The 23916-nt window shown below is 44.2% G+C and overlaps 1 protein-coding gene across 2 annotated transcripts in view; it reads left to right on the forward strand.

Moving 5' to 3' along the window:
* The first annotated feature begins 6720 nt into the window (after positions 1 to 6720).
* LOC103344945 (thiol S-methyltransferase TMT1A) overlaps positions 6721 to 23916 on the forward strand; it is a 54169-nt gene continuing 36973 nt past the window's right edge. Inside the window, exons 1-2 of one of the 2 annotated variants that reach the window (XM_002711179.5) lie at positions 6721 to 7801; positions 12871 to 14228. In XM_002711179.5, coding sequence (XP_002711225.2) covers positions 7304 to 7801; positions 12871 to 13107 — 735 coding nt within the window. In that variant the 5' untranslated portion in view covers positions 6721 to 7303 and the 3' untranslated portion in view covers positions 13108 to 14228. Of the gene's footprint in view, positions 7802 to 12870; positions 14229 to 23916 lie in introns of those variants that run through there. The other variant, XM_051846308.2, reaches the window with a different exon arrangement.

The raw sequence follows: 23916 nt of genomic DNA on the forward strand, positions 1-23916 counted from the left end.
TATATTTTCTGAAGTCATAAAATAAAAAATGTAAAAAGAATAAAAACAGGGAGGAAAGACTATGGTATATAGGGGATATGACTAAGCAAACCAATATGAGCATGAGGGTCTTCAAAAAGTTCATAGAAAATGTGTGTTATGAAAAATAATACAGGATTTAAATTATTTGATCCCAAATATACTTAATTTTTTAAAATTTATTAATTTACTTGAAAGGCAGAGTAACAGAGAGGGAAAGATCTTCCATCCTCTGGTTCAATAGCCTGGGCTACATCATTTGAAGCCAGGATCCAGGAACTGCATCTGTGTTTCCCACGTGGGTGGCAACAGTCTAAGAAATCATCTTTGCAGGCATTGGAAGTGGAGCAGCCAGGATTCAATCTGGCGCTCCAACATACAATGCCAGCATCATAAGCTAATGCACTATGCCACTGTGCCAGCCCCAGAAATAAAATTGTCTTTTAATTCAATTTTCCACAAACCTTTTGAAGTACTCTCACAAATACGTTATGGAGACACCAGAAGCAGAAAAGTGAAAGAAAGATGTAGATAGTCTCCTTAAAGAAATAATGGAAAACAACATCCTAAATTTGAAGAGTAAAATGAGCATCCAATTGAAGACCTCAAAAAGTTCACACTAAGGCACATTATCATTTTCAAAACTCAAAGAATTTTGAAAATAGCATGAAGAAGAAAGTGACTTGTCACATACAATGGAGCCTAAATAAGACACTTAGCATTCCTCAGCAGAGATCTTGCTTATCAGGAGAGTAGAATTATACATTGAAAATGACGAGGGGCAGGTGTTGTGCCACAGCAGGTTAAGCAGCCACTTGCAAGGCTAGCATACCATTGGAAGGAACTTCCGATCCAGTTCCTTACTAATGGAACTGGGAAGGCAGCAAAAGATGACCCAAGTATTTGATCTCCTGCCACCTATGTGAGAGACCTAGAAGTTCTTGGTTCTCAGCTTCAGTCCGGCCCAGCCCCAGATATTATTGCCATTTGGAGAGTGAACCAGTGGATGGAAGATCTCTCTTTCTCTAACTCTGCCTTTCAAATAAACAAACCGATGCCCATAATGGATGGCAGTGCTGCAGGTAGCCCATTATGCCACAGCACTGGCCCCTAAATCAACATTTTTTAACTAGCAAATAATTCAATAGCACATAAAAGAATCACTCACTATGACCAAGTGCATTTTATCACTGGAATGCAAGAGCTTTGCAACGTATGAAAATCACTAATACAAGCATTATGCACCACACTAATAGAATGAATAAAATTAAATGATCATTTCAATAGATACAGGAAAAAAAGAAAACATGCTTTCATGATAATCAAACCTCTCAATAAACTAGGCAGAAGAGATGGAAATCTCTCAACAAAGGCCATGTATGAAACCTCACACCTAACATTATATTCAGGGCTGAAAATCTGAAAGCTTTTTCTCTATGATCAAGCACAGGGGCAAGCATGCTCATTCTTGCTACTTCTACTCAGCCTGTTCCTCTAAGTAACAGCCAGGGCAGTTAGGCAAAACTGGAAACAACAGGTATTCAAATCAGAAAGGAACAAGTCAAACTGTCCCTGTTTGCAAACACCATGATGTTATATCTATAAAGTCCTAACAACTCCATGAAAAAGTTGTGAGAACTAGGGGCGGGCATTTGGCACGGTGATTACGTTGCCACTTGAGACACCTACTCCCCATATTGGAGCCCTTGAGTGAGCCCTGGTCCTCTTCTGATGCCGGCTTCCTGCTAATGTGCACCCTGGGAAGCAGCAGGTGATGGCCCAACTCTCCAAATGCTCACACCGACTGGGACTGTCCCAGGCCAAAGCCCGGTGAAGGAACTCAATACAGGTCACTCACACGGGCAGCAGAAACCCAACTGCTTCCCAGGGTGGGCACTGATAGAAAGTTGGTATTGGGAGCAAAATCAGGACTAAAATCCAGATACTCTGATAGGAGGGGCTTAACTGCCAAAGAACAACCCCTCCACAAACTTTTTGAAGTATCTGTGTATGAATTGACTATTTCTTTATTTTTGAAAGGCCAAAAGAGAGAACACACTCTCATCCACTGCACATTCCCAAAATATCCACAATGCCCTGGGCTGGGCTCAGCTGGTTCCAGGACCCTAGAACTCAGCCTTGGTCTCCCACATGCATGACTGGAATCTGTCCAAGGGGCACATTAGCAGGAAACTGGAATCAGGAGCAGAGCTGGGACTTGGCATCCCAGACATTCTGATATGGAACATGGTGTCCTAGCTTGCATCTCATCCACTATGCCAAATCCTTGAACTGAGTTTGACTTTTTAGATATCATTTCGCATAATGTCCTCAGAGTTTATCCATGTTGTTGGATATTGAAAAATTTCCCTTCTTAAGACTGAATAGTATTTTCCCTCTGAGTATATGCCACATTTTCTTTACACTTTCGCGGTCGGCATTTTGATTGCTCCCATACTTTGTCCATTCTGAATAGTGCTGCAGTGAACACAGGAGTGCTGAACTCTCTTTGAGATTTTATTTCAGTTCTTTGCTTTTCTTAAATTTATTTAAAAATTTTTTTCACATGCAATATTTGTACATTTTTGTGCCAGATAATGCACTATTTCAACAAAAACAGGATAAATTAATCAAATCAGCCCGTCCATTCCCTTATATTTTCTTTGTGTTTGGAGCCTACCAGCTCCTCTTTTCCTGTTGTTTATATCACATATGATGTGTTATTATGAACTCTAGTCACCTCACAGTGCTCTGAAACACTAGAGCCCATTCCTTCCAGCTGGTTTTGTTTTTTTTTTTAAGATTTTATTTATTTTGCTTTAAAGTCAGAATTACACAGAGAGAGAGAGGAGAGAGAGAGAGAGCTCCTCCATCCGCTGGTTCATTCCCCTGATGGCCACAAAGGCCGGAGCTTTGCCAATCTGAAGCCAGGAGCCAGGAGCTTCCTCCGGGTCTCCCACGCAGGTGCAGGGGCCCAAGGACCTGGGCCATCTTCTACTGCTTTCCCAGGCCACAGCAGAGAGCTGGATTGGAAGTGGAGCAGCTGGGTCTCAAACCAGCGCCCATATGGGATGCCGGCGCTTCAGGCCAGGGCATTAACCCACTGCACCACAGTGCCAGCCCTATCTGGTGGTTTTGGTAACTGCTATCCAATTTTGCTCCATCTGCTCCCACTACTTCTTAGCTTCTAGCACTCATTCTTCTAAGTTCAGATCCATGTATTTTTTTTAATTTGCATGTGAGAAAGAATATGAAGTATTTGTCTTTCTGTATCTGGCTTTTTTCCCTTAGCAATATGGTCTCCAATGCTGGTGCTTTCTCCTGTGAACCTGGTGGTTTGCGAATCCCCTGGATTTCCTCTATGGGATCTGTGCTATAGTAAAATTCTTGGGGCTGGCATTGTGGAGTAGCGGGTTAAGCTGCCACCTGCAATGCCAGCTTCCCATAAGGGAGCCAGTTTGAGTCCTGGCTTCTCAATTTGCAATCCAGCTCCCTGTTAGTGCACCTGGGAAAGCAGTAGAAGATGGCTATAAGTGCTTGGGCCCCTGCTACCCACATGGGAGACTTGGAAGTAGCTCCTGGCTCCTGGATTCAGCTAGGCCCAGCTACAGCCATTAGGGTCGTTAGAGGGTTAAAACAGCAGAAGGAAGATCATTCTCTCCCTCTCTAACTCTGCATTTCAGTTAAAATAAATAAATCTTTAAAAATAAAATTCTTCTTGCCAAGCCTTGTTCTTGTTTCCTTTTGTTGCTGTACAGACTTTACCAGACCGAATTGAACATGCACTTTAGTATACATGCTGGTACCTCATGTTGATATTATTAAAGTTTTATCTGATCATCATTTTTTTAAAGAGCTAGCTTTGGCTTTGCTAATGCTATCTAAATTTTGTTTATTTGTATTTCATTAATTTTTGTTGTCTAAAATTACCTCTATAAGTAATAACCTAACTTAACATGTAAACTAATTGCAATCTAACTTTGGAGTATATTCTTGGAACAAGTAGCCAAGTCTTTTTTTTTTTTAAGATTTATTTATTTATTTGAAACTCAGAGTTTATACAAACACAGAGAGGGGATATATATATATATATATATACACACACACATAGAGAGAGAGAAAGAGAAAGAGAGAGAGAAGCTTCCACCTACAGGTTCACTCCCCAAATGGCCACAACTGTTACAGCTGGGATGATTCAGAGCCAGGGGCTTCTTTCAGGTCTCCCACGTGCGTGCAGGGCCCCAAGCACTTGGGCCATCTTCTGCTGCTTTCCCAGGTGCATTAGCAAGGAGCTGGATCAGAAGTGGAGCATGAACTCTTTGCAATCCCCTTGTACATGCATAAATTTGCTATCTCATATACACTTTATTTTTTGTATGCTCATAATTTGTAAAAGCATATGGGCTGTCACTGCTTTATAGAATATTGACCTTTGGGGTAGGCTTTTAGATACAACACCAGAAACATGATCCATAAAAGAAAAAGATTGGGGGTAGAAATGGGTGGAACTAATAATTTCTGCATTTCAATAGAAACTGTTAAGAGGATAAAATGAGCCATGAAGTAGGAAAAAATATTTCAAATGACATATCTGATAAATGATACACCTAGAAATATACAAAGAATTCTCAGCACTCAGTAAGAAAACAAATTACCCAACTAAAAAGTGGTCAAAACAAATGAATAACCCTTCAACAAAGGAAGTACTTCAAAAAGTTTGTGAAAAATAGAATTAAAAGATGTTTGTATGAGTATTAGTGAAGAATGGGATGGGAGAGGGAGTAGGAGGTGGGATGGGAGTTGGGGTAGGAGGGTAGGTGTGGAGGAAAAACCACTATCTTCCTAAAGCTGTACCCATGAAACTTGTATTCATTAAATAAAAGCCTTCTTAAAAAAAAAAAAGATGTTTGCTTTGTTGCTAAAGTTTATTGAAATCCATGCCTAGTTTTCTTCTTAATTTCCATTTTCCATTTTTGACAACTAACTCCTCACATATAATTCCAAAAAAATGTTCCATAATATACAGTTACTTTTTAATTTCATTAGTCCATGAATATTTTGAAATATCATTATATGGATAGCAAATAAGCCCACCAAAAGATATTCCACATCATTAACTGTTAGTGAAATGCAAAATAAAACTGTAATGAGATCACTACACATCTTTAAGAATGGCTAAAATTAAAAAAGATTGCTGTACCAAGTCATTTTTGAGGATGTAGAGTAACTAAATCGCTCATAAACTGCTGGTGAAAATAAAATGACACAACCATTTTGGAAAACATATGGTTTACTTATGGGTGTTCATCCAGGAAAAGGGAAAGTGTGAGTCCACACAAAGATCGTCCAGTGTTGACAGCAGCTAAGCGCTATACATCCATTCGGTGCAATTCTGCTAACAGGACAAAAGCCTTAGATCCACTTTGGCCTCTCACCTGATGACAACAAGCAGGTCCCTGCATATCCCGGCATTCTTTGGCTGGCTCAGCCCTGCCCTGCTAGTTCAGCCCTGCCCTGCTTTGGACACCTCATTATCTGCAGAGTCCAGCCACCAGCCTGAGCTCCGCCTACAACCCTAGGAACTCCGTCTAAGCTCTCCCCTCCCAAGCCGCACCACTCCCAGGCTCTCCCCACCCCACCTTAGCTCTCCCTGCTATCTCAGCAGCTCAGCTTCAGTCCAAACCCTGGAGTCCAGCCTTATTTCAAATCCTCCCTAGCCACACCCAGCCACTAGTGCAAGCTCTCACCACTATCTTGGCAGCTCAGCCTTAGCCCAGACCCCCCAAGTCCTCCCACCTACTTTACGCTATATATACCACAAGGTTATGTGGGAGTGGGCTCTCTCTACCGTCTGTTCACTGGTGACTGTCATGTGTTCACCTGGAGTGAGCTCCTCCCAGGCTTCTCTGAATAAGCCAGGCCTGGCTGTGAGTTCACGTTCTGTCTCCTCTTCGTCTTGCTCTCCTGTCCTTACAAATGTTATGTATGATGCACTATATAGAACAGCAATAAAAAGGACTGAACATGCAATGTGCATTAACTCTCAAAATAATCAGGCTGAGTGAAATACACCTAAGAAATTATGTACTTTATGGTTTTATTTACATGAACATCAAGAAAATCTCAGTTAACCTCTAGTGACAGAGAGCAGGCCACTGGTAGCTTTGGGATGAGGACGGCAGGAGGGAGATGCTCAAAGGGGCAAGAGGAGGTTTTGGGCGTGATGGATACGTGCGTCTCTGAGCGAAGCAATGGTTTCACGAGCGCAAACCTACGTCAAGACTTCCCAAACTGTACACATGAAACAGGGAACGCTTATTCTATGTCCATTCCACCTCAAAAAGCTGTTTGAAAACAGGGTATTTACATGTAGAGTACAACAAATAATAGGACAGCAGTCCCTGCAACCTCCACCAGTTAAAAAACAACAACAAAAAAGGCACCATTATTTTTTAAAATGTCTATGTTCTCTAGCCACCCTAAAGCCCAGGCTTTCTTGTTAAAAACAGATGGATGCTTGACACTAATTTGTGATCCTTTAGGCTCCCAAAACTGAACATTCCAAGGACTATTTTTATCTAAATTTGCTGAGTAATGCAGTCCTTGTGCACAATTTGAAGATAAAGACTTTCCCTTTAAAAGATGGGCAGGCCCCAAACTGTGAGTTTAAAATAATTCTCCTGTTGTTATTAACATCTGTGAGCCTCAGCCCAGAATGGAAAACACAGGATTCTAGGGACTGTAGCTAAGCAGGCATGTCTTTGCATTTTTTGTTTCAAAAACAGGGCGCCTGAGGACTGTGGACAGAAGGGAGATATGTTATGCAACAGGGGCCTGACAGCCTTCTCCGGAGTGGTTTGAACCAGGCTCCGCCCACAGATTCTGTTTTCTTTGTGAAGGTCGTTCCTGCTCTGGGTGGGGTGAGAGAACTCTGTGTACATAAGCTCCAGCAGGAAGCCAGCAGTCCTCTGCAGATTCAGGGAACGGAGAACGAGAATAAATTTGGAATAGAGGCCTGTCATCAGCCTGCCTCCTAAGGAAAAGCTGGAAACAGTGTCATTTTGCTCAGAAAACTAAGCTACGAATCAGCTTCTGCCAAAGGACTATTAACTGAGCAGAATGGGCTGCTTGCCCCTGCACTGACTGGAGCTCCATTTACCCAGCACAGCCACTTCTTTCCTCTGTTGCTGATTGGATCCGGAGCAGCATCAGGGGACTACCAGCAACCTGGCAGTTAAAGAAGCAGCTCTGTAACTGCTGATCGGTTATTTTTCTCTTCTGCAGGATGGCGATTGCCATCTTTATCCTGAGGCTGGTTGTCTGCGCTCTGGCATCTCCCATGTATGTGCTACACTTCCTGGGCGTGTGGAACTGGTTCTGCAAAAGATGGTTCCCCTACTTCATGGTGAAGTTTTCTGTGATATACAATGAACAGATGGCAAGCAAGAAGCGGGAGCTCTTCAGTACCCTGCAGGAGTTTGCAGGCCCCTCTGGGAAGCTGTCCCTGCTGGAGGTGGGCTGTGGCACCGGGACCAACTTCAAGTTCTACCCACCGGGATGCAGGGTGACCTGTGTTGACCCCAACCCCAACTTTGAGAAGTTCTTGATCAAAAGCGTTGCCGAGAACCGGCATCTGCAGTTCGAGCAGTTTGTGGTGGCCCCTGGGGAAAACATGCATCAGGTGGCCGATGGCTCTGTGGATGTGGTGGTCTGTACCCTGGTGCTGTGCTCCGTGAAGAACCAGGAGCAGATCCTCCGCGAGGTGTACAGGGTGCTGAGGCCGGTGAGTGCGCTTTCCTCCTGGGAATGGGATCACATGCAGGGGAGGAATCACTTTTCATTTACACCTCCTAGAAAGTCTCCAATTCTTTATCCTTGCATCTCATTTTCACATAGCACTTTTCTTAACATGTATGTAAAATTAGTGTAAAGTGTTTTTATTCTGAACCAAGTTGAACATAAACCATGGAAATCTCAACATCTGAATTTATTCTAAGGGAAAAGGACATTATGCCATCTCCAGCTCAATGTCTAATGGTGCAAATTCCTCAGGACAAAGAACTTGGAGACAGGGTTTAGAGGTGACAATACAAAACTATCTTTGGCTCATGACGAGGCCAGTATCTAAGGAATGAGCGAAAAAGGGCTGATCATCTAACCCTGAGGCTGGGTTCTTGTGCCCTAAGAGTGGGCACACTACTGATGGTGTTACTGGTCTCCCCTCACCCCCGCAGGCAGTAACCATTATCTCCACGTAGCAACACCCATGTAACTCTTACAGGCATCATAGTCCTGGTGGTCTCCCTTCACTCCTGCAAAGAGTCCTTTCTGCAGACAGAACCAGGAGCTTTATTACATCACCACTGGACTCTCACAACAGTCCTTTGAAGCAGGTATTGTTATCTTCATGGTGGGACAAAGACGCAGACTCAGAGAGACCAAGAACTTTGCCCGAAGTCACACAGCTAATCCTTCTGACTCTCATTATTGCAATTACTCTTTTTTTTTAAAAGATTACTTTATTTATTTGAAAGAGTTACAGAGAGGCAGATGCAGAGAGAGAGAGAGAGAGAGAGAGAGGTCTTCTTGGGTCACTCTTGAAATGGCTACAATGGCCAGAGTTGTGCCAATCTGAAGCTAGAAGCCAGGAACTTCCTCTGGGTCTCCCACATGGGAGCAGAGGCACAAAGTCTTGGGCCATCTTTTACTGATTTCCCAGGCCAGAGCAGAGAGCTGGTGGGATGCCAGCACTCCCACCCACTGGCGGTAGCTTTACCCACTACGCCACAGCACAGCACCGGCCCCAGTGCGACTACTCTTACCACCACACCATAGTGCTTTTCACCGAGGCTTTCCATCTCTCTGCCTTCTACATTTCTAGTCCTTTACTGCTTGTTCTTCTACCCACCTCCTAAACACTAGGGTTCCTCCCTCTGCTCTCATTTCAATTACGCACACTCAGCAATTTCACGCTCCCCTAGAAATTTCAATCACCACACACACGTGTACACAGGTGATTTCCAAAGCTAACAATCTAGCCCAGGTCTCTCTTCTAGCCCTCATGTCCAGCTCTCTGCCTGACAGTTGCCTGGATGGCTCAGTCATCTCTCTCTGTCCTAACACGGCTAACCCAGAGGGCAACACCAATCTCCTCAGCTCTGTCTACCTTTATTTCCAGTCTCCTGCCCTATACTATGAAAATTCTTTGTATTTAATCCAGAAATTCCAAGTTTTCTATTCGTGAATGTAGATCCTACAGTTACCCATATAATCTGGAGAACTCTATCTCTAAACTTTGATCTCTATGTCTAAATGCTGGCTAAGGCCAGGGTAGCCAGAAGAGGCTTAGAGAAGTAGGAGAGTCAGCAATATTTTTTGGAAGTGACTGTTGGATCCCTGTCTCTCTTTGAGGCAGACAGGTGAATGGCTTACTTATTGCAAGTAAAAATATGTAATGTACCTATGTGTGACCTAACAAGTTCATGGAAAATAGAATTAAAAAATAAGTTTAGGACTGAGTGTTGGTCTAGTGCTTATGACATGGGTTAAGACTCCTGTGTCTCATATCAGAGTGCCTGGTTTGAGTCCTGGCTTAGTTGCCAAACCCAGCTTCCTGGTGGTACATAACCTCAGTGACAGCAAGTGATGGCTTTAGTACTTGGGTCCCAAGCACCCACACTGAGTTTCTGGCTCCTGACTTCAGCTTTGTTCAGCCCTGGTTGTTGGGGCACTTGTGGGGTGAACCAGTGCATGGGAGTGCTGCCTCTTTGCCTCTCAAATAATTGTTAATAAAACATTTTGGAACCACAAAATTTGCAATGGTATATACTTGTATTTATAGGACCATCCTAGAGGAAGCAATGGTTAATTCTTACATGGAAGACATCTGTTATACTTAGTATCCACCAACTGGATCAACTACCTAAGGACAGAATGCTAGCATGGATTCATTAATACCTTTAATGAATTGCATTTTCTTTAATCATGTCATTTACATACTTGTGAGAAGAGTACAGAAAGTATCAAACATGGTCATTCAGTCCCAAAGGTGTGGATCAGACCTGCCAGATAGAATCTAGCAGGTTTTCCCATGGGTTTGCAAGACAGTGCCTAGGAAGGTTTATGGAAAAAGAAGTTTTTTAAAAAAAGTAATAAAAAGGCAGACAACAAAGTAGGAAAAACATTTGTCATATACATGGTCTTATGATAAAAATCCCTCACTAATACTAACCAAAAAGAAAAAAGCCAGCATCTCAATGAAAAAGTTGATATAGGATATCAAGACAAATCAGGAAAGAAATTCAAATAAACAACAAGCCTGAGTAAAAGGTTTTTTATATATTAAGAATATTAAGGCCAGCGCCTCGGCTCACTAGGCTAATCCTCCACCTTGCGGCTCTGGCACACCAGGTTCTAGTCCCGGTCGGGGCACCGGATTCTGTCCCGGTTGCCCCTCTTCCAGGCCAGCTCTCTGCTGTGGCCCGGAAAGGCAGTGGAGGATGGCCCAAGTGCTAGGGCCCTGTACCTCATGGGAGACCAGGAGCAGCATCTGGCTCCTGCCTTTGGATCAGCACAGTGCGCCAGCCGCAGCGCACTGGCCGTGGCGGCCATTGGAGGGTGAACCAACGGCAAAGGAAGACCTTTCTCTCTCTGTCTCTCTCTCTCACTATCCACTCTGCCTATCAAGAAAAAAAAAAAAAAGAGAGAGAGAATATTAAACGTTGACAACTTTTTGAAGAACTGGCAAAGGAGAAAATATACAACGTTGATGAGGATTTATTGGCTACGCACTTACATCCATTGCTAGGATGAGTGTAAATCGGATACAATTTTTCCAAAAGGGAATTTGACGTCTATACCAAGAGTTTAAAACGGCACCCATCTTTTGACTCGGCACTTCCACTTCTTAGAAAGCTACTTCTATGCAAATAACCGGAGACTGGAACCAAGATTTATGGATAAGGATGTTCACTGTGACAGTATTTATAGTAGAGAAAAAATGGAGATAGCCTAAATAAGAATGGTTGGGAAAGAGGTGGTATAAAATATTGTGTAAAGATTTTTTAAGTCATACTTGAGCAAAATAAAAAAAAAAATAAGTAAAATAAAGCAGGTTACAAAACAGAATGCATATGTGATCTTTAAAAAGTTCATAGGAGGCCGGCGCTGTGGTGCAGCGGGTCAAGCTGCTGCCTGCAGTGCCAGCATCTCATACGGGCACTGTTCTTGTCCAGCTGCTCCACTTCTGATCCAGCTCTCTGCTGTGGCCTGGGAAAGCAGCAGAAGATGGCCCAAGTGCTTGGGCCCCTGCACCCGCGTGGGAGACCCGGAAGGAGCTCCTGGCTCCTGGCTGCAGATTGGTGCAGCTCCAGTCATTGCAACGGCCATCAGGGGAGTGAACCAGCGATGGAAGACCTCTCTGTCCGTCTCTTTCTGTCTCTCTGCCTCTGCCTCTCTGTAACTCTGCCTTTCAAATAAAAACAAATAAATCTTTAAAAAATGTTCATAGAAGGCCGGCACCGTGGCTCACTAGGCTAATCCTCCGCCTTGCGGTGCTGGCACACGGGGTTCTAGTCCCGGTCAGGGCACCAGATTCTGTCCCGGTTGCCCCTCTTCCAGGCCAGCTCTCTGCTGTGGCCAGGGAGTGCAGTGGAGGATGGCCCAAGTGCTTGGGCCCTGCACCCCATGGGAGACCAGGAGAAGCACCTGGCTCCTGCCATCGGATCAGTGCGGTGCACCGGCCGCGGCGGCCATTGGAGGGTGAACCAACGGCAAAGGAAGACCTTTCTCTCTGTCTCTCTCTCACTGTCCACTCTGCCTGTCAAAAAAAAAATTAAAAAAAAAAAAAAAAAAAAAAAAAATGTTCATAGAAAATATATATTATGAAAAAACTGTGCATAGATTTCAAAATTCATTTGTACCAAGGTTCTGAAGTTCCATATGCAGTACAATTCTAGTTTTAAGGAAAAACATACAAATTCACATTATGGCCAGCGCCGTGGCTCACTAGGCTAATCCTCTGCCTGCAGCGCCGGCACACCAGGTTCTTGTCCTGGTTGGGGCGCCGGATTCTATCCTGGTTGCCCCTCTTCCAGGCCAGCTCTCTGCTGTGGCCCGGGAGTGCAGTGGAGGATGGCCCAAGTCCTTGGGCCCCTGTACCCGCGTGGGAGACCAGGAGGAAGCACCTGGCTCCTGGCTTCGGTTCAGCACAGCACCAGCCGTAGCAGCCATTTGGGGTAGTGAACCAATGGAAAGGAAGACCTTTCTCTCTGTCTCTCTCTCTCTCTGTCTAAAAATCTGCCTGTCAAAAAAAAATTCACATTATCCAAAATCTCAACTGTAGTTCGTCACTGGGTGATGAGATGGTGGTTGATTTTTATCCTTTCAACCTTTTCTGTATCTTCCCAGTTTCCTAATGAACACATTGCTGGGGTAATGCTGCCAGCCACTCCAGCCAGAACGCCACTGCACGGCAAAGCCTGGGTTTTGACATTTACAAGCTGTGAGATGTTGGGCGAGTTCATTCTTTTCTGTGACCTGGTCTCATCACATGATAAATAGGGATGAAAGTTAATGTGAGAAGCACGAGGACGTCTCTCACCAGGCAGTAAATGCTTGATGTTGTAGCTGATACCACGTGCTTACTTCTGTGATAGGGCAATGCACACTACTTACCTTGGATTGGCAGCTCCATGTAAATGTGACCAACAAGGTGTCTCATGTCGTTTAAATGTATCCGTGTCTTCTATGAAGTTGGCCTCTAGGATCACCAACATTTGAAGCTTCAATTAACTTATAAATCTATTTTTTTCTTAAATCTAAAATCCTTGCATTGCTTCTTTTCTCTCTCAGGGAGGGGCGTTTTACTTCATGGAGCATGTATCAGCCGAGCGTTCCACCTGGAATTATTTCTGGCAGCAGGTCCTGGATCCTGCGTGGTTCCTACTGTTCGACGGCTGCGAACTTACCAGAGAGAGCTGGAAGGCCCTGGAGAGGGCCAGCTTCTCGAAGCTGAAGCTGCAGCACATTCAGGCCCCACTGTCCTGGGAGCTGGTGCGACCTCACATCTATGGGTATGCTGTGAAATAGGACGGGCTGGCAGGAGAAAGTGGAATGACTCAAGGCTTCGATTTTACATTTAAAATACTAATGGGAAGAAGGGATAACCTTGTTTCTAGGTAAAGTTGATTCATTTCCATTTTAGTCATTTTCTGTTGTCTCTCCACGAATCAAAAGCAAAAAAGAACAGCTTTGAACTCATCCTTCAAAGGAAACAGTGGGCATTCACAATTGAATTGCATCATTACCCCCAAGCCTTACTTTATTCAGTGACTTGATGTTTTTTCCAACTCTCTTATTTAAATTGTTACCTGGCTGATGTTAATCTTACCCCCTCTTAAGAGCTTGGGGCTAAGACACGGTGAAATCACTCAAAAGAAGACTTTGAAAGGGAATCCGTGAACAGATCTTTACAAATCACAAACTGAATAAAGAAATACTAACTGAAACTCCAAGTCTAAATTGCAGAGATTTTCTGAAAAAGAAATCTAAGCCGATTTGCTATAATTAGTGTCACTGGTCTGGCTTTCAGACTTAATGCACCAGGCTGCCACACCCCATTCTGCCAGGATTTATTGCCTTTTGTTCCTGTATCCCACCACAATTTGTTTTCTTGCATTCCCGTCCGCAATTCTTAAGGTGAGGTTTGTACTTGACACTTTAGTATAACCATAAAGCTATCTGAGGCACTTCAGTTTCTTGGGTTTGTTTTTCTTATGATCTGGCACACACTTTGCTGAGTACAGTAGACTGGACACAAGGAATGGGTTTACTGGAACCAGGAGAATCTTATATAATTATGTAGACTCGCATAAGTGCAACCGTGGGCCCCAAATCAAATAATCAGTGAGTCCACAAAGAAGTGGACAAGGGTTGTTTTTTAGACAATTCTGATCAAATTCCACTCCTGTCCCAAGAATGTCTTGGTTCTTTGCAACTAAGGAGACCATGTACATCACCACAAGTGCTTTGCAAACAACTGTTAACTTGGTCAGATGATTTCATAATAGGATTTGCTGCAATAGTTTGTATGTCTTTTAATAAATGTAATATATTTTCTGAGACGATTTTACACTATTTTAAATATCAAAGCAATCAATAAATTCACATTCATTTTAGAAATGGAAATAAAATAAATGGCTTATACCTTTGCCAGCTTGGTTTCGTTTTTCTAAATGTCTCTGGGAGGCCTTTCCTTCATCGTGGGAAATTAAGCTATTTGAGCAGATATTCTTTCTTTCCACAGCCATGGGGTTGTCAGGCAGGAAGTTAGAAATTAGCTTATGTGTGTAAGGGCCTAAGGAAACTGACATCTAGAGCAGTCCAGCATCTGCACTTCAGACTCCTGCCCAGACCCTGATAACCTTCCAGGTGGTCCCGCCCCTTCTACTTGGCCTGATAAACATCTTTCCTCTAAGAAGGGCGCCCTAGAGAGAAAGAAGCCCCTTGGCTGGCCCAGCAAGGCGTCCCCTGTCTGACAACCTCTGAGGTAAACTTGGAAAGGAATTTTTTGTATTTGCACCCAACAAACACTTCCACCAGGCTCCCCATCCTTTGTCCAGGAGGGGGAGGGGGAGGGGTAAAGAAACTCCCTAAAAACCAGGAGTCTAGACAAAGACTGCACACTCAGCCCTCTGCTCTCTGCTGAGCCACACACCTGGCCTGCCCAGCTGTCTTCTCTCCATTCAACCATGTAACCTCGCTCTCCCCCACTCCGAGTGACTGGGCACTTGGATGCCCTATCGTCAATAAAACCTTAACTCTCTGTCTCACGCCTGAATTCTTTCTTGCATGAAGACAAGAATCCCATGGCTTCCATGGCTCTTTTCTCCAGTGACAAAACTGTGCACACTGCTAGTAGATTTTAGAAAAGGCAATCTTAGAAGGATCAAATTGAGTTTTGAAAAGTTCAAGTCTAAAGACCCCATCTGTGAAATGCACAAAGCAGAAGCAAAGAAAGTTGTCTGTCTGTCTCCTAAACATGAGAATAGTTTCCTTTGCAGTGAAATGGAATACTTCTTTTAAAAAAAAAAAAAAGATTTATCTGTTTGAATGGCAGAGTTTAGAGAGAGGAAGAGACAGAGAGAGTGATCTTGCATCTGCTGAGTCACTACCCAAATGGCTGCTACTGCTGGGGCTGGGCCAGCAGCTCCCTTTGGGTTTCCCATATGTGTGGCAGGGGCCAAAGCACTTGGACCATCTTATGCTGTTTTCCCAGGCATATCTATAGGAAGCTGGATGGAAAGTGGAGCCGCCAGGATTCAAATCAGCACCCATATGGGATGCCAGCTTTGCAGGCTACGGCTTACCTGGCTGTGCTACATCGCCGGCACCTAGGCACTTGCTTATCAGTTCCTTTTTGTGGAAGTGGTGTGTTGGGCATTGCCTAAAATCTCCATTACAATATGGCGCCTAGCGGATGTTCGAGGGGCATGGCTGTGGCTGCTGCAGTTAAGCTACGTAAGATCAGACCATCGGCAGGGATAGGTCCGCTTTAGTTCATGACACGTGGACCTTGCGTGATCCCTATACTTTACTTAAGATGCCCCTGTTCGTGGTCCACCCATGCCTGCATGACCTTTTTGCTGATTGGCTCCCCTACTGCACATGTCCTTCGTAAGCTTTATAAGCCTGTACGCTTCCTCAATAAAGAGGTTCCTGCTTCGACAGAACTCAGGGGTGCTTGTGGTGTGTTCATCACCCGTCATCCTTACCTCTCCCGTTTGCCTTGTTGGGGAGTATCTGTAGTGGCCCCTGCTGGTCAGGGGCCAGCCTAGGGCTTGAGACCCCGACAGCGGTGTACCCTTGTTTTGCATAGAGGAAACTAAGTTGTAGAGAAATAAAAACATGACGTTTCCTACAGTCAATCCACAAATCACTGAGTGAGTAAGTCTTAGAAGGCCTGATTTTCCAAAATACAAAATCTGCCTGATAATCCAGTCACTGTGCCCTAATACCGTCTTACTGCCCTCTTCCCCAGGCTCAGAGAATACTGATTTGTTATCATTCTAAGAGCCCAAAAAGTGACCTAAGCCTGTGCAATAGAGAAAGGGGGTGAGGGGTGGGGATGGCAAAATATGTCCAATGTCTTCTAGGTTGTGTTGGCTAGGATTTCTCTGGCAAATGACGGAATTCCCAAGACAAACAAGTTGAAGCAGAAAAAGGACATTATTGACTCTAATTGGTGAAAATGCAAGGGGCAGAAAGCCTCAGGCACAGACTGAGCGTGGCACCACCAAGGTTATCAGAAGCCAAACAATCTCTAGGGTCATGTTTGCTCTCTTCTCTGGCTGCTGGTTGCCTCGTTACATAGCAAGTGGGCAGCGCAGTTCCAGTCTTCTTTTTTTTTTTTTCTTTTTTAAAGATTTATTTATTTATTTATTTATTTATTTGAAAGGCAGAGTTAGAGAGAGAGAGGGAGAACAGGAAAGACAGAGATTTTCAACATGTTGGTTCATTCCCCAGATAGCCTCAATGGCCAGTGCTGGGCTGATCTGAAGCCAGGATCTTCTTCCAGTCTCCCATGTGAGTGCAGGGGCCTAAGTACTTAGGCCATCTTCAACTGCTTTCCCAGGCACATTATCAGAGAGCTGGATCAAACATAGAGTAGCTGGGACTCGAACTGGCACCCATATGGGATGCTGGCACTGCAGGTGGCGGCTTTGCTTGCTATGCTACAGTGGCAGCCCCAGTTCCAATCTTCTTGCTTCCAAAGTCCAAGGGCAGGTTGAAAGATTATGTCCACCTTTGCAGAACCTCCAATGAGAGATGGTTGTTCAATACAGTGGTTAAAGGACACCGCTTAAACACCCATTTCCTATAGTGGAGTACTTGTCCTGTCCTGGCTGCACCACTTCCGATCCAGCTCCCTACTAATGGCCTAGCAAAACCAGTGGAAATGGTCCAAGTCCTTGGGCTCCTGCCACTCATGAGGGAGACCTGGAAAAAGCTCCTTGCTCCTGACTTCAGGATTTATTTATGAATGATCACATTTATAGGTTGTCTAGTGATGGTTGCAAAAACAGATCATGTATGTTTCCCATCAATGGATATGACAGGATGTGGACGTAACAGTAAAATAGCGATGTGAGTCTCCACTCCACTCCCGATTCCAGCTTTCTGCTAATGTGCACTCTGGGAGGTAGAAAGTGCTGTTTCAAATACTTGGGTCCTTGCCACTCAGAGACCCGGGCTTTTGGCTTTGGCATGGTCCAGCCCTGGCTGTTGCGGGCATACGGAGAGTGAACCAGTGCAAGATCTCAGTCTGTCTGCATTTCAGATAAGTAAAAATAAATTAAAATGTTGTAAGTTGTATAGAAAGCTTTTGATCCATTTTAGTTTAACCATTTTAGGTATTGTGAGGTCAGGGTATATGGACAGCCAGCTGCTCAACCCAATGCAATTAAAAGATAACCGTCTTAAAACTCCAACCACAGTGATAAATTGAGTCTCATTTGGCTGGGACTGACAATACTGGGTCGTGAGCCCATGTCTGAACCTGTCCACATGAGTAGATGGCAGGGATGAATTATGCTGACTGCTGCAAGCACGGATCACAGAGTTGCATGCCTGGGGCTGAGCACAGGAGAGTTGTGTATCGTCTAAGTGTAAAAGGGCCTGTGTCTGGGAAAAGAGTTTGAAGTGGATGGGATGCAGAGAAGTCACATGAAAAAATGCTCGTTTATTCTAAGTGTGCTGCTGGACTTTGATGAGATAGATTCTGTGCTGTGCAAGATTGCAGAATACAGTGCTGTACATTGGCTTTTCAGCGGGATGACTGTATACAGCAAGGGAAATAAGACAAAATGAAACACCTGGCTCTGGCATCAAAGTGGCCTATGTTAAGCCTCGGCTGTATTGAAGGGGTTAAAATCTCCGTGTGCTATTCTGGCACATTGATTAGGTTAAATGCACAAAAAACTGGAGGTTTGAGAAGATAACTTTTAACTTAGTGCTGTTAAAAGCAGAGGATGAAATCCCCATGTGAAAGGTGCTCTTTCTAGGCTAGAAAGATGCAACATCTATCATCAAGGACAAAAGAGTTGAGGTCAAAGTGCTACCAGAGAAGCAAAAGGGCCCTTGTCTTCCCGCAAGAAAGAATTCAGGCGTGAGACAGAGAGCAGCAGAAAGCAAAGTAGCAAGGTTTATTAGGGAAGGGACATCCGTAAGAACAGACGGGCACCTCTCCAGACAGGACCTGAGAGAGTGCGCAGTTTAGTTAGGCTGGGGTTTTTAAGGGATGGGTCTTGCCTTCCTGCCTCTTCTCCTTCCCCTCCTCCTGAACAAAGGACTTGCTGGATGTAAATACAAACAATTCCTTCTGAGTTTTTCCCAGGGAGTTATCAGACAGGGGAAGCCCGGCTGGCGTCACCCCGCCAGAGAGGAAGGATGGTTATCGGGTAGAAGGGGCAGGACCCCCTGGAAGCTCGTCAGGACGGATGAAGTGCAGATACTGGGTTGCACCTGGAAGGTTGTCGGTGGATGCTGGACCTAGATTTCAATTCCTTAGGCCCTTGTCACACACACATAAGCTCATTTCTGACTTCCTACCTAACAAAAAGAATTCTGTACCAACAGCTCTGCTTAGATGAACCCTTAGCTTCTTAATTAATTACCCTTTGCCTTACCACATTTTCAGTTTATTACTCTAGTTTTAATGCGGTATACAGATAAGTGACATCAACTGCTTCTTCAGGACCTCCTTTCTCCAGGAGGGCTTCTGTTAAACTACGACAGTTTAATTTTCGTAAGAGGGTGAAGGTGAGTCTTTCTGCCTCTGTGGTATCATCCTGTTTAGCCTCAGTTTTCTGATCTGTAAATGGGGATAATATCTTCCCAAAGGGTACAGTGAGAAGTATGTGGCTGTGTGCTCTTTTGTTGCTTGGGGAAGACCCCTGAATATGCCAGACATGATCCTTGCCCGCGTGCAGCACCCAGCTGTGCCAAAGCCCTGTCTCCAAGGAAGAAGCAGGAAGAAGAGATCAGAGGAAACCTCATGGAAGTGACTTCTGAGCTGAATTCCAAAGAGTGAATAAAGAGTGTTTCAGACTAATAAAACAGCTGGTGCCTCAGCCCAATAAGAGGAAACACGGTGTGTTCAAGAAACAGAGCAAGTAGGCAGGGCTGGGCACCAGAGCTTGAAGGGTAGGCTCTGAGATGGCTACTACTTTGTTTCCAACAGCTTCTTTCTAAATCTTATAAAGACTCTAGACTCATGAGCCCAACACTTACTTTAATCACTAGCAACAGTAAGAAAAAGGACACGCTGAAAAATCTTATATTTATGTTCTGAAACATTTTGTTCCTAAGGGTTTAATATTCTAATTGTTTCCTCTGAATTACTACATATTTCATACTTAACTAGCAAGTGAAGCCAAGATTACATAACAGTTCCTGTTGTATTCTTGACCCTTTGGTGTTGCTTTGGAAAACATAGAGCTTAGCATAACTAAGATCAAATTATTGTTTATCTGTTGATGCAATCAATGGTGCAATGAATCAGGGCAGGCTAATATCAACAAAAGCAAATGGAAAAACTGTTCCCTGAGTGCCACTTCTTCTGAAAACGAAAAACAAAGCTACATAAAAGAATGCCAAGAATTCCTTGTTGAACTGTGGGACCATGGGTGAGAGTCAGAGGCTCAGGGCAGAGGTCATGTTAACCAAAGGCAAAGGAAGTAACAGAGCGGTCAGCGTCCCCAGTTTCTAGTTCAGTTACAATAGCACAGTAATATGACAATCAAGCAAGGCATTGTTCTGTTTCTAAAGGAAGCTATTTGAGAATCTGTAGGGAACTACCTGGGAACATGTGCATGAACATGAGCATGAATTGGGAAAACTACCATTCAGAATTTACCATTTGTTAAAATTAAAATCACAGTAGTCTATCCCAGGCTGTATCCTTTAAGATATATGTGTCACTGGGGCCCGGCATTGTGGTGTAACTGTGAGAGCCCCTGCCTGCAGCGCCTGTATCCCATATGGGCACCAATTCCTGTCCTGGCTGCACCACTTCAGATCCAGCTCCCTACTAATGGCCTAGCAAAACCAGTGGAAATGGTCCAAGTCCTTGGGCTCCTGCCACTCATGAGGGAGACCTGGAAGAAGCTCCTTGCTCCTGACTTCAGGATTTATTTATGAATGACCACATTTATAGGTTGTCTAGTGATGGTTGCAAAAACAGATCATGTATGTTTCCAATCAATGGATATGACAGGATGTGGACGTAACAGTAAAATAGTGCAAAGGTGATGGGAAGATACTAAGTCTGACAGTAATCATAGAAAAACACTTCTTCTGTAATTGACTAAACTTTTTAAAACTAATTTGATACAGAATGCATGAGGAAGATTGAGAGGGAGAGGGAAGAAGAGAGAGAACGAGAGCTCCCATTTGCAGGTTCAGTCCCCAAATTCTGGTATGGTCAGAGCTGGGTCAAGGCCAAAGAGAGGAGACAAGAAGTTAATCCAGAACACACGAGACCCCAAATAGCTAAAGCAATCTTTTACAACAAAAACAAAGCCAGAGGCATCACAACACCAGATTTCAAGACATACTGCAGGGCAGAAAACAAAAAACAAAGTGCCTGGCTTAAGTCCTGGCTACTCTGCTTCTGATCTAGCTTCCTGCTAATGTGCATCCTATGAGACAGCAGTCAATAGCTCAAGTACTTGAGTCCCTGCCACCCATGTAGGAGACCTGTATGGAGTTCTAAGTTCCTGGATGTGGCCTGGCCCAGCTCAGGCTGTTGCAGGCATTTGGGGAGTGAACCAGCAGATAGACTATAGAATATCTTTCTCTCTCTTTCTCTCTTTCTTTCTCTCTTTCTCTCTCTCCCTCTGTCTCTGTGTGTGTCTTTCAGATAAACATTTGAATCCAAACTCATCACTGCACCTAATACTTCATTAATTCCACAAAGACCGACATCTCCTAGGATTGTCGTGAGGATGAAATGAGATAAATACAGACGGTGCTTTGTAGGCCATAAAATTGTTATGATGAGCAAGAGTTTCTCTGCAAGGCCTGCCTCCTTAAGCATTTGTAAGAAGAAAAGGAAACTAATTTCCCAATCAGAAAAGGTATTTTACTTCTACAAATAAAAGCTCTGGAATTCCAACCATCTGAATTGTTATAAGCTGTCATGTTTTCTGAATATTGGGTATATTTTTAAAAGAAGCTCCCACAAGACAGTTTGTAGCAGATGTCAGCCCTACAAGTTAGGACACCTGCCTCCCACATGGGGCACCTGGGTTTGATACTTGGCTCTGGCTCCTGACTAGCATCCAGGTAATGTGGACCACTGGGAGCAGCAGGTGATGGCTCAAGGAGGTGGATTCCTGCCACCCACATGGGAACCTGGACTGAGTTCCCAGCTTCCGGCTTCAGACTTGCCCAGTGCTAGTTGTTCAAGTATTTGGGAAGTGAACAAACACATGAGAATTCTCTCTCTCTCTCTCTCTCTCTCTCTCTCACTCTGCCTGTCTCTGTGCCTATCTGTCTCTCTGTCTCTATCTCTCTGTATGTCTATTTCTCTCTGCCTCTCAAACTGAAGAAGAAAATAGTTTGACAAAGCTCTCATTTTTGCACCTAACAAAAAACTCGGCATCTCATGAGATGTGCTTGCTTCATTTGCTGCAAATAACTTCCCTCATAGAGTGCCTGTGGATGTAGACACGGTTTTTCTAAATCAAAATCTAATCTTCACTCCCATCTTACCTGGTAAGCTAAGTAGCGGGTATTAGGGCTATAAAAGAAGCATTTATTGTGCAAATTCTATCTCACCTCTCAGGTTATGGGAACAGATTATCAACTCTAATCCCAGAAGAAGCGCTTTTTCAATCTTATTGTTCACTAAAACTTGGAAATGAGGAAATATAAAAACTTTTTTTTTTTTTTTTTTTTTGGACAGGCAGAGAGGACAGTGAGAGAAAGAGAGACAGAGAGAAAGGTCTTCCTTTGCCGTTGGTTCACCCTCCAATGGCCGCCGCGGCCAGCGCACCGCGCTGATCCGATGGTAGGAGCCAGGTGCTTCTCCTGGTCTCCCATGGGGTGCAGGGCCCAAGCACTTGCACTCCCTGGCCACAGCAGAGAGCTGGCCTGGAAGAGGGGCAACCGGGACAGAATCCGGCGCCCCTACCGGGACTAGAACCCGGTGTGCCGGCGCCGCAAGGCGGAGGATTAGCCTAGTGAGCCGCAGTGCCGGCCAAAAACCTTATTTTAAAAGAAAAGGTTGAAATATTAAAATAAGTATCTATACATTTATATATTTATAAACATACATATGCTGTGTATCAAGTTGCTTGTCAATGCATACAAGCCCATACACTTACTTAAATGGGAAGAAACACTGGAGAGAGTACACAGGAATCTATTATTAAACTGTCAGCCCACATTTTTGCTATGGTGTCTTTATTTTCTTCCCTTCATATTTTTTTTAAGCTGTCAATAGAGGACAGGGAGACCTGGCATCCCTGGTTCACTCTCCAAATGCCATGATGTCCAGGACTGGATGGGACAGAAGCTGGGAGCCCAGAATGCAATCCAAGTCTCCCATGTGGGTAGCACGAACCAAATTACTTGAGTCATCACTGCTGCCTCTCAGGGTCTGAATTAGCAGCAAGCTGGTATCAGCATCTGGAGACACATATTGAACCCAGGTATCGTGCCCTGGAACATAATCATGGGCATCTTAAATTAGGCCAAATGCCTGCTCCTGCTGTATCTTACGTCCCTATCATTCATTGAACACTAATTTGCGTCCTGCTATAACAAAGTTGTTCCAGGTTCAACTAACTGTTTCTGCCCCAGCTTTGAAATCAAGCATTTCTTCAAGGAGTCCTGATTCAGTTGAGTGCAGGATGGTGTTTAGTGACCAACTTCTAGATACTAGAAGTGCTCATTGCTACTAGAGTATCATTACAGTTGAAGCCCTTTCAGTAGACAGGAATTAAATCTATCTGCATAACTGTATATTTCTGATCCTGTATGAATATCTATATTTAAATCATGGGTTTGAAGTGATATCTCCAACTGAAGTTCATTCTAGGCTTCCTCTTTTTATTTTATTTTTAAAAGATTTATTTATTTGGAAGGCAGAGTTTCAGAGAGAAAGAGAGAGACAGAGAGAAAGAGATCTTCCATGGGGCCAGCGGTTTGGCGTAGCAGGTAAAGCCCCAGCCTGCAGTGCAGCATCCCATAAGGGCACTGAGTTTGAGTCCCAGGTGCTCCACTTCCAGTCCAGCTCTCTGCTATGACCTGGGAAAGCAGTAGAAGATGGCCAAGTCCTTGGGCCCCTGCACCCGTGTGGGAGACCCAGAAGAAGCTCCTGGCTTCCGGTCGGTACAGCTCCAGCCATTGCAACCATCTAGGAATCAGCGGATGGAAGACTTCTCTCTCTGCCTCTGTCTCTCTTTAACTCTGCCTTCAAATAAATAAATAAAAAAAAAAAAAAAAAAAAAAAAAAAGAAGAAGGAAGGAAGAGCTCTTCCATCTGATTGTTCACTTCCCAAAGGGCCACAACAGCTGAGGCCGGGCCAGGTTGAAGCCAGGAAACTAGAACTCCATCTGGGTCTCATACTTGAGTGGCAGGGGCCCAAGCACTCAGGTTATCCTCTTCTGCTTTCCCAGGCTCATTTGCAGGGAACTGGATCAGAAATGGAGCAGCTGGGACACAAACTGGCGCACCTGTGGGATTCCAGCATTGCAGGCAGCACTGTAACTCCCTGCTCCACAACACCAGCCATGACCTCCTTCTTTTCGTATTGGGGTTCCCTTCTCTTACTGTGCTCCCACTAACCTAAATATATTTATCTATTTATTTTTTACTGACCCAACAGAAAG

This window comes from Oryctolagus cuniculus, chromosome 11, assembly GCF_964237555.1.
Source record: "Oryctolagus cuniculus chromosome 11, mOryCun1.1, whole genome shotgun sequence".
Lineage (NCBI taxonomy): Eukaryota > Metazoa > Chordata > Mammalia > Lagomorpha > Leporidae > Oryctolagus > Oryctolagus cuniculus.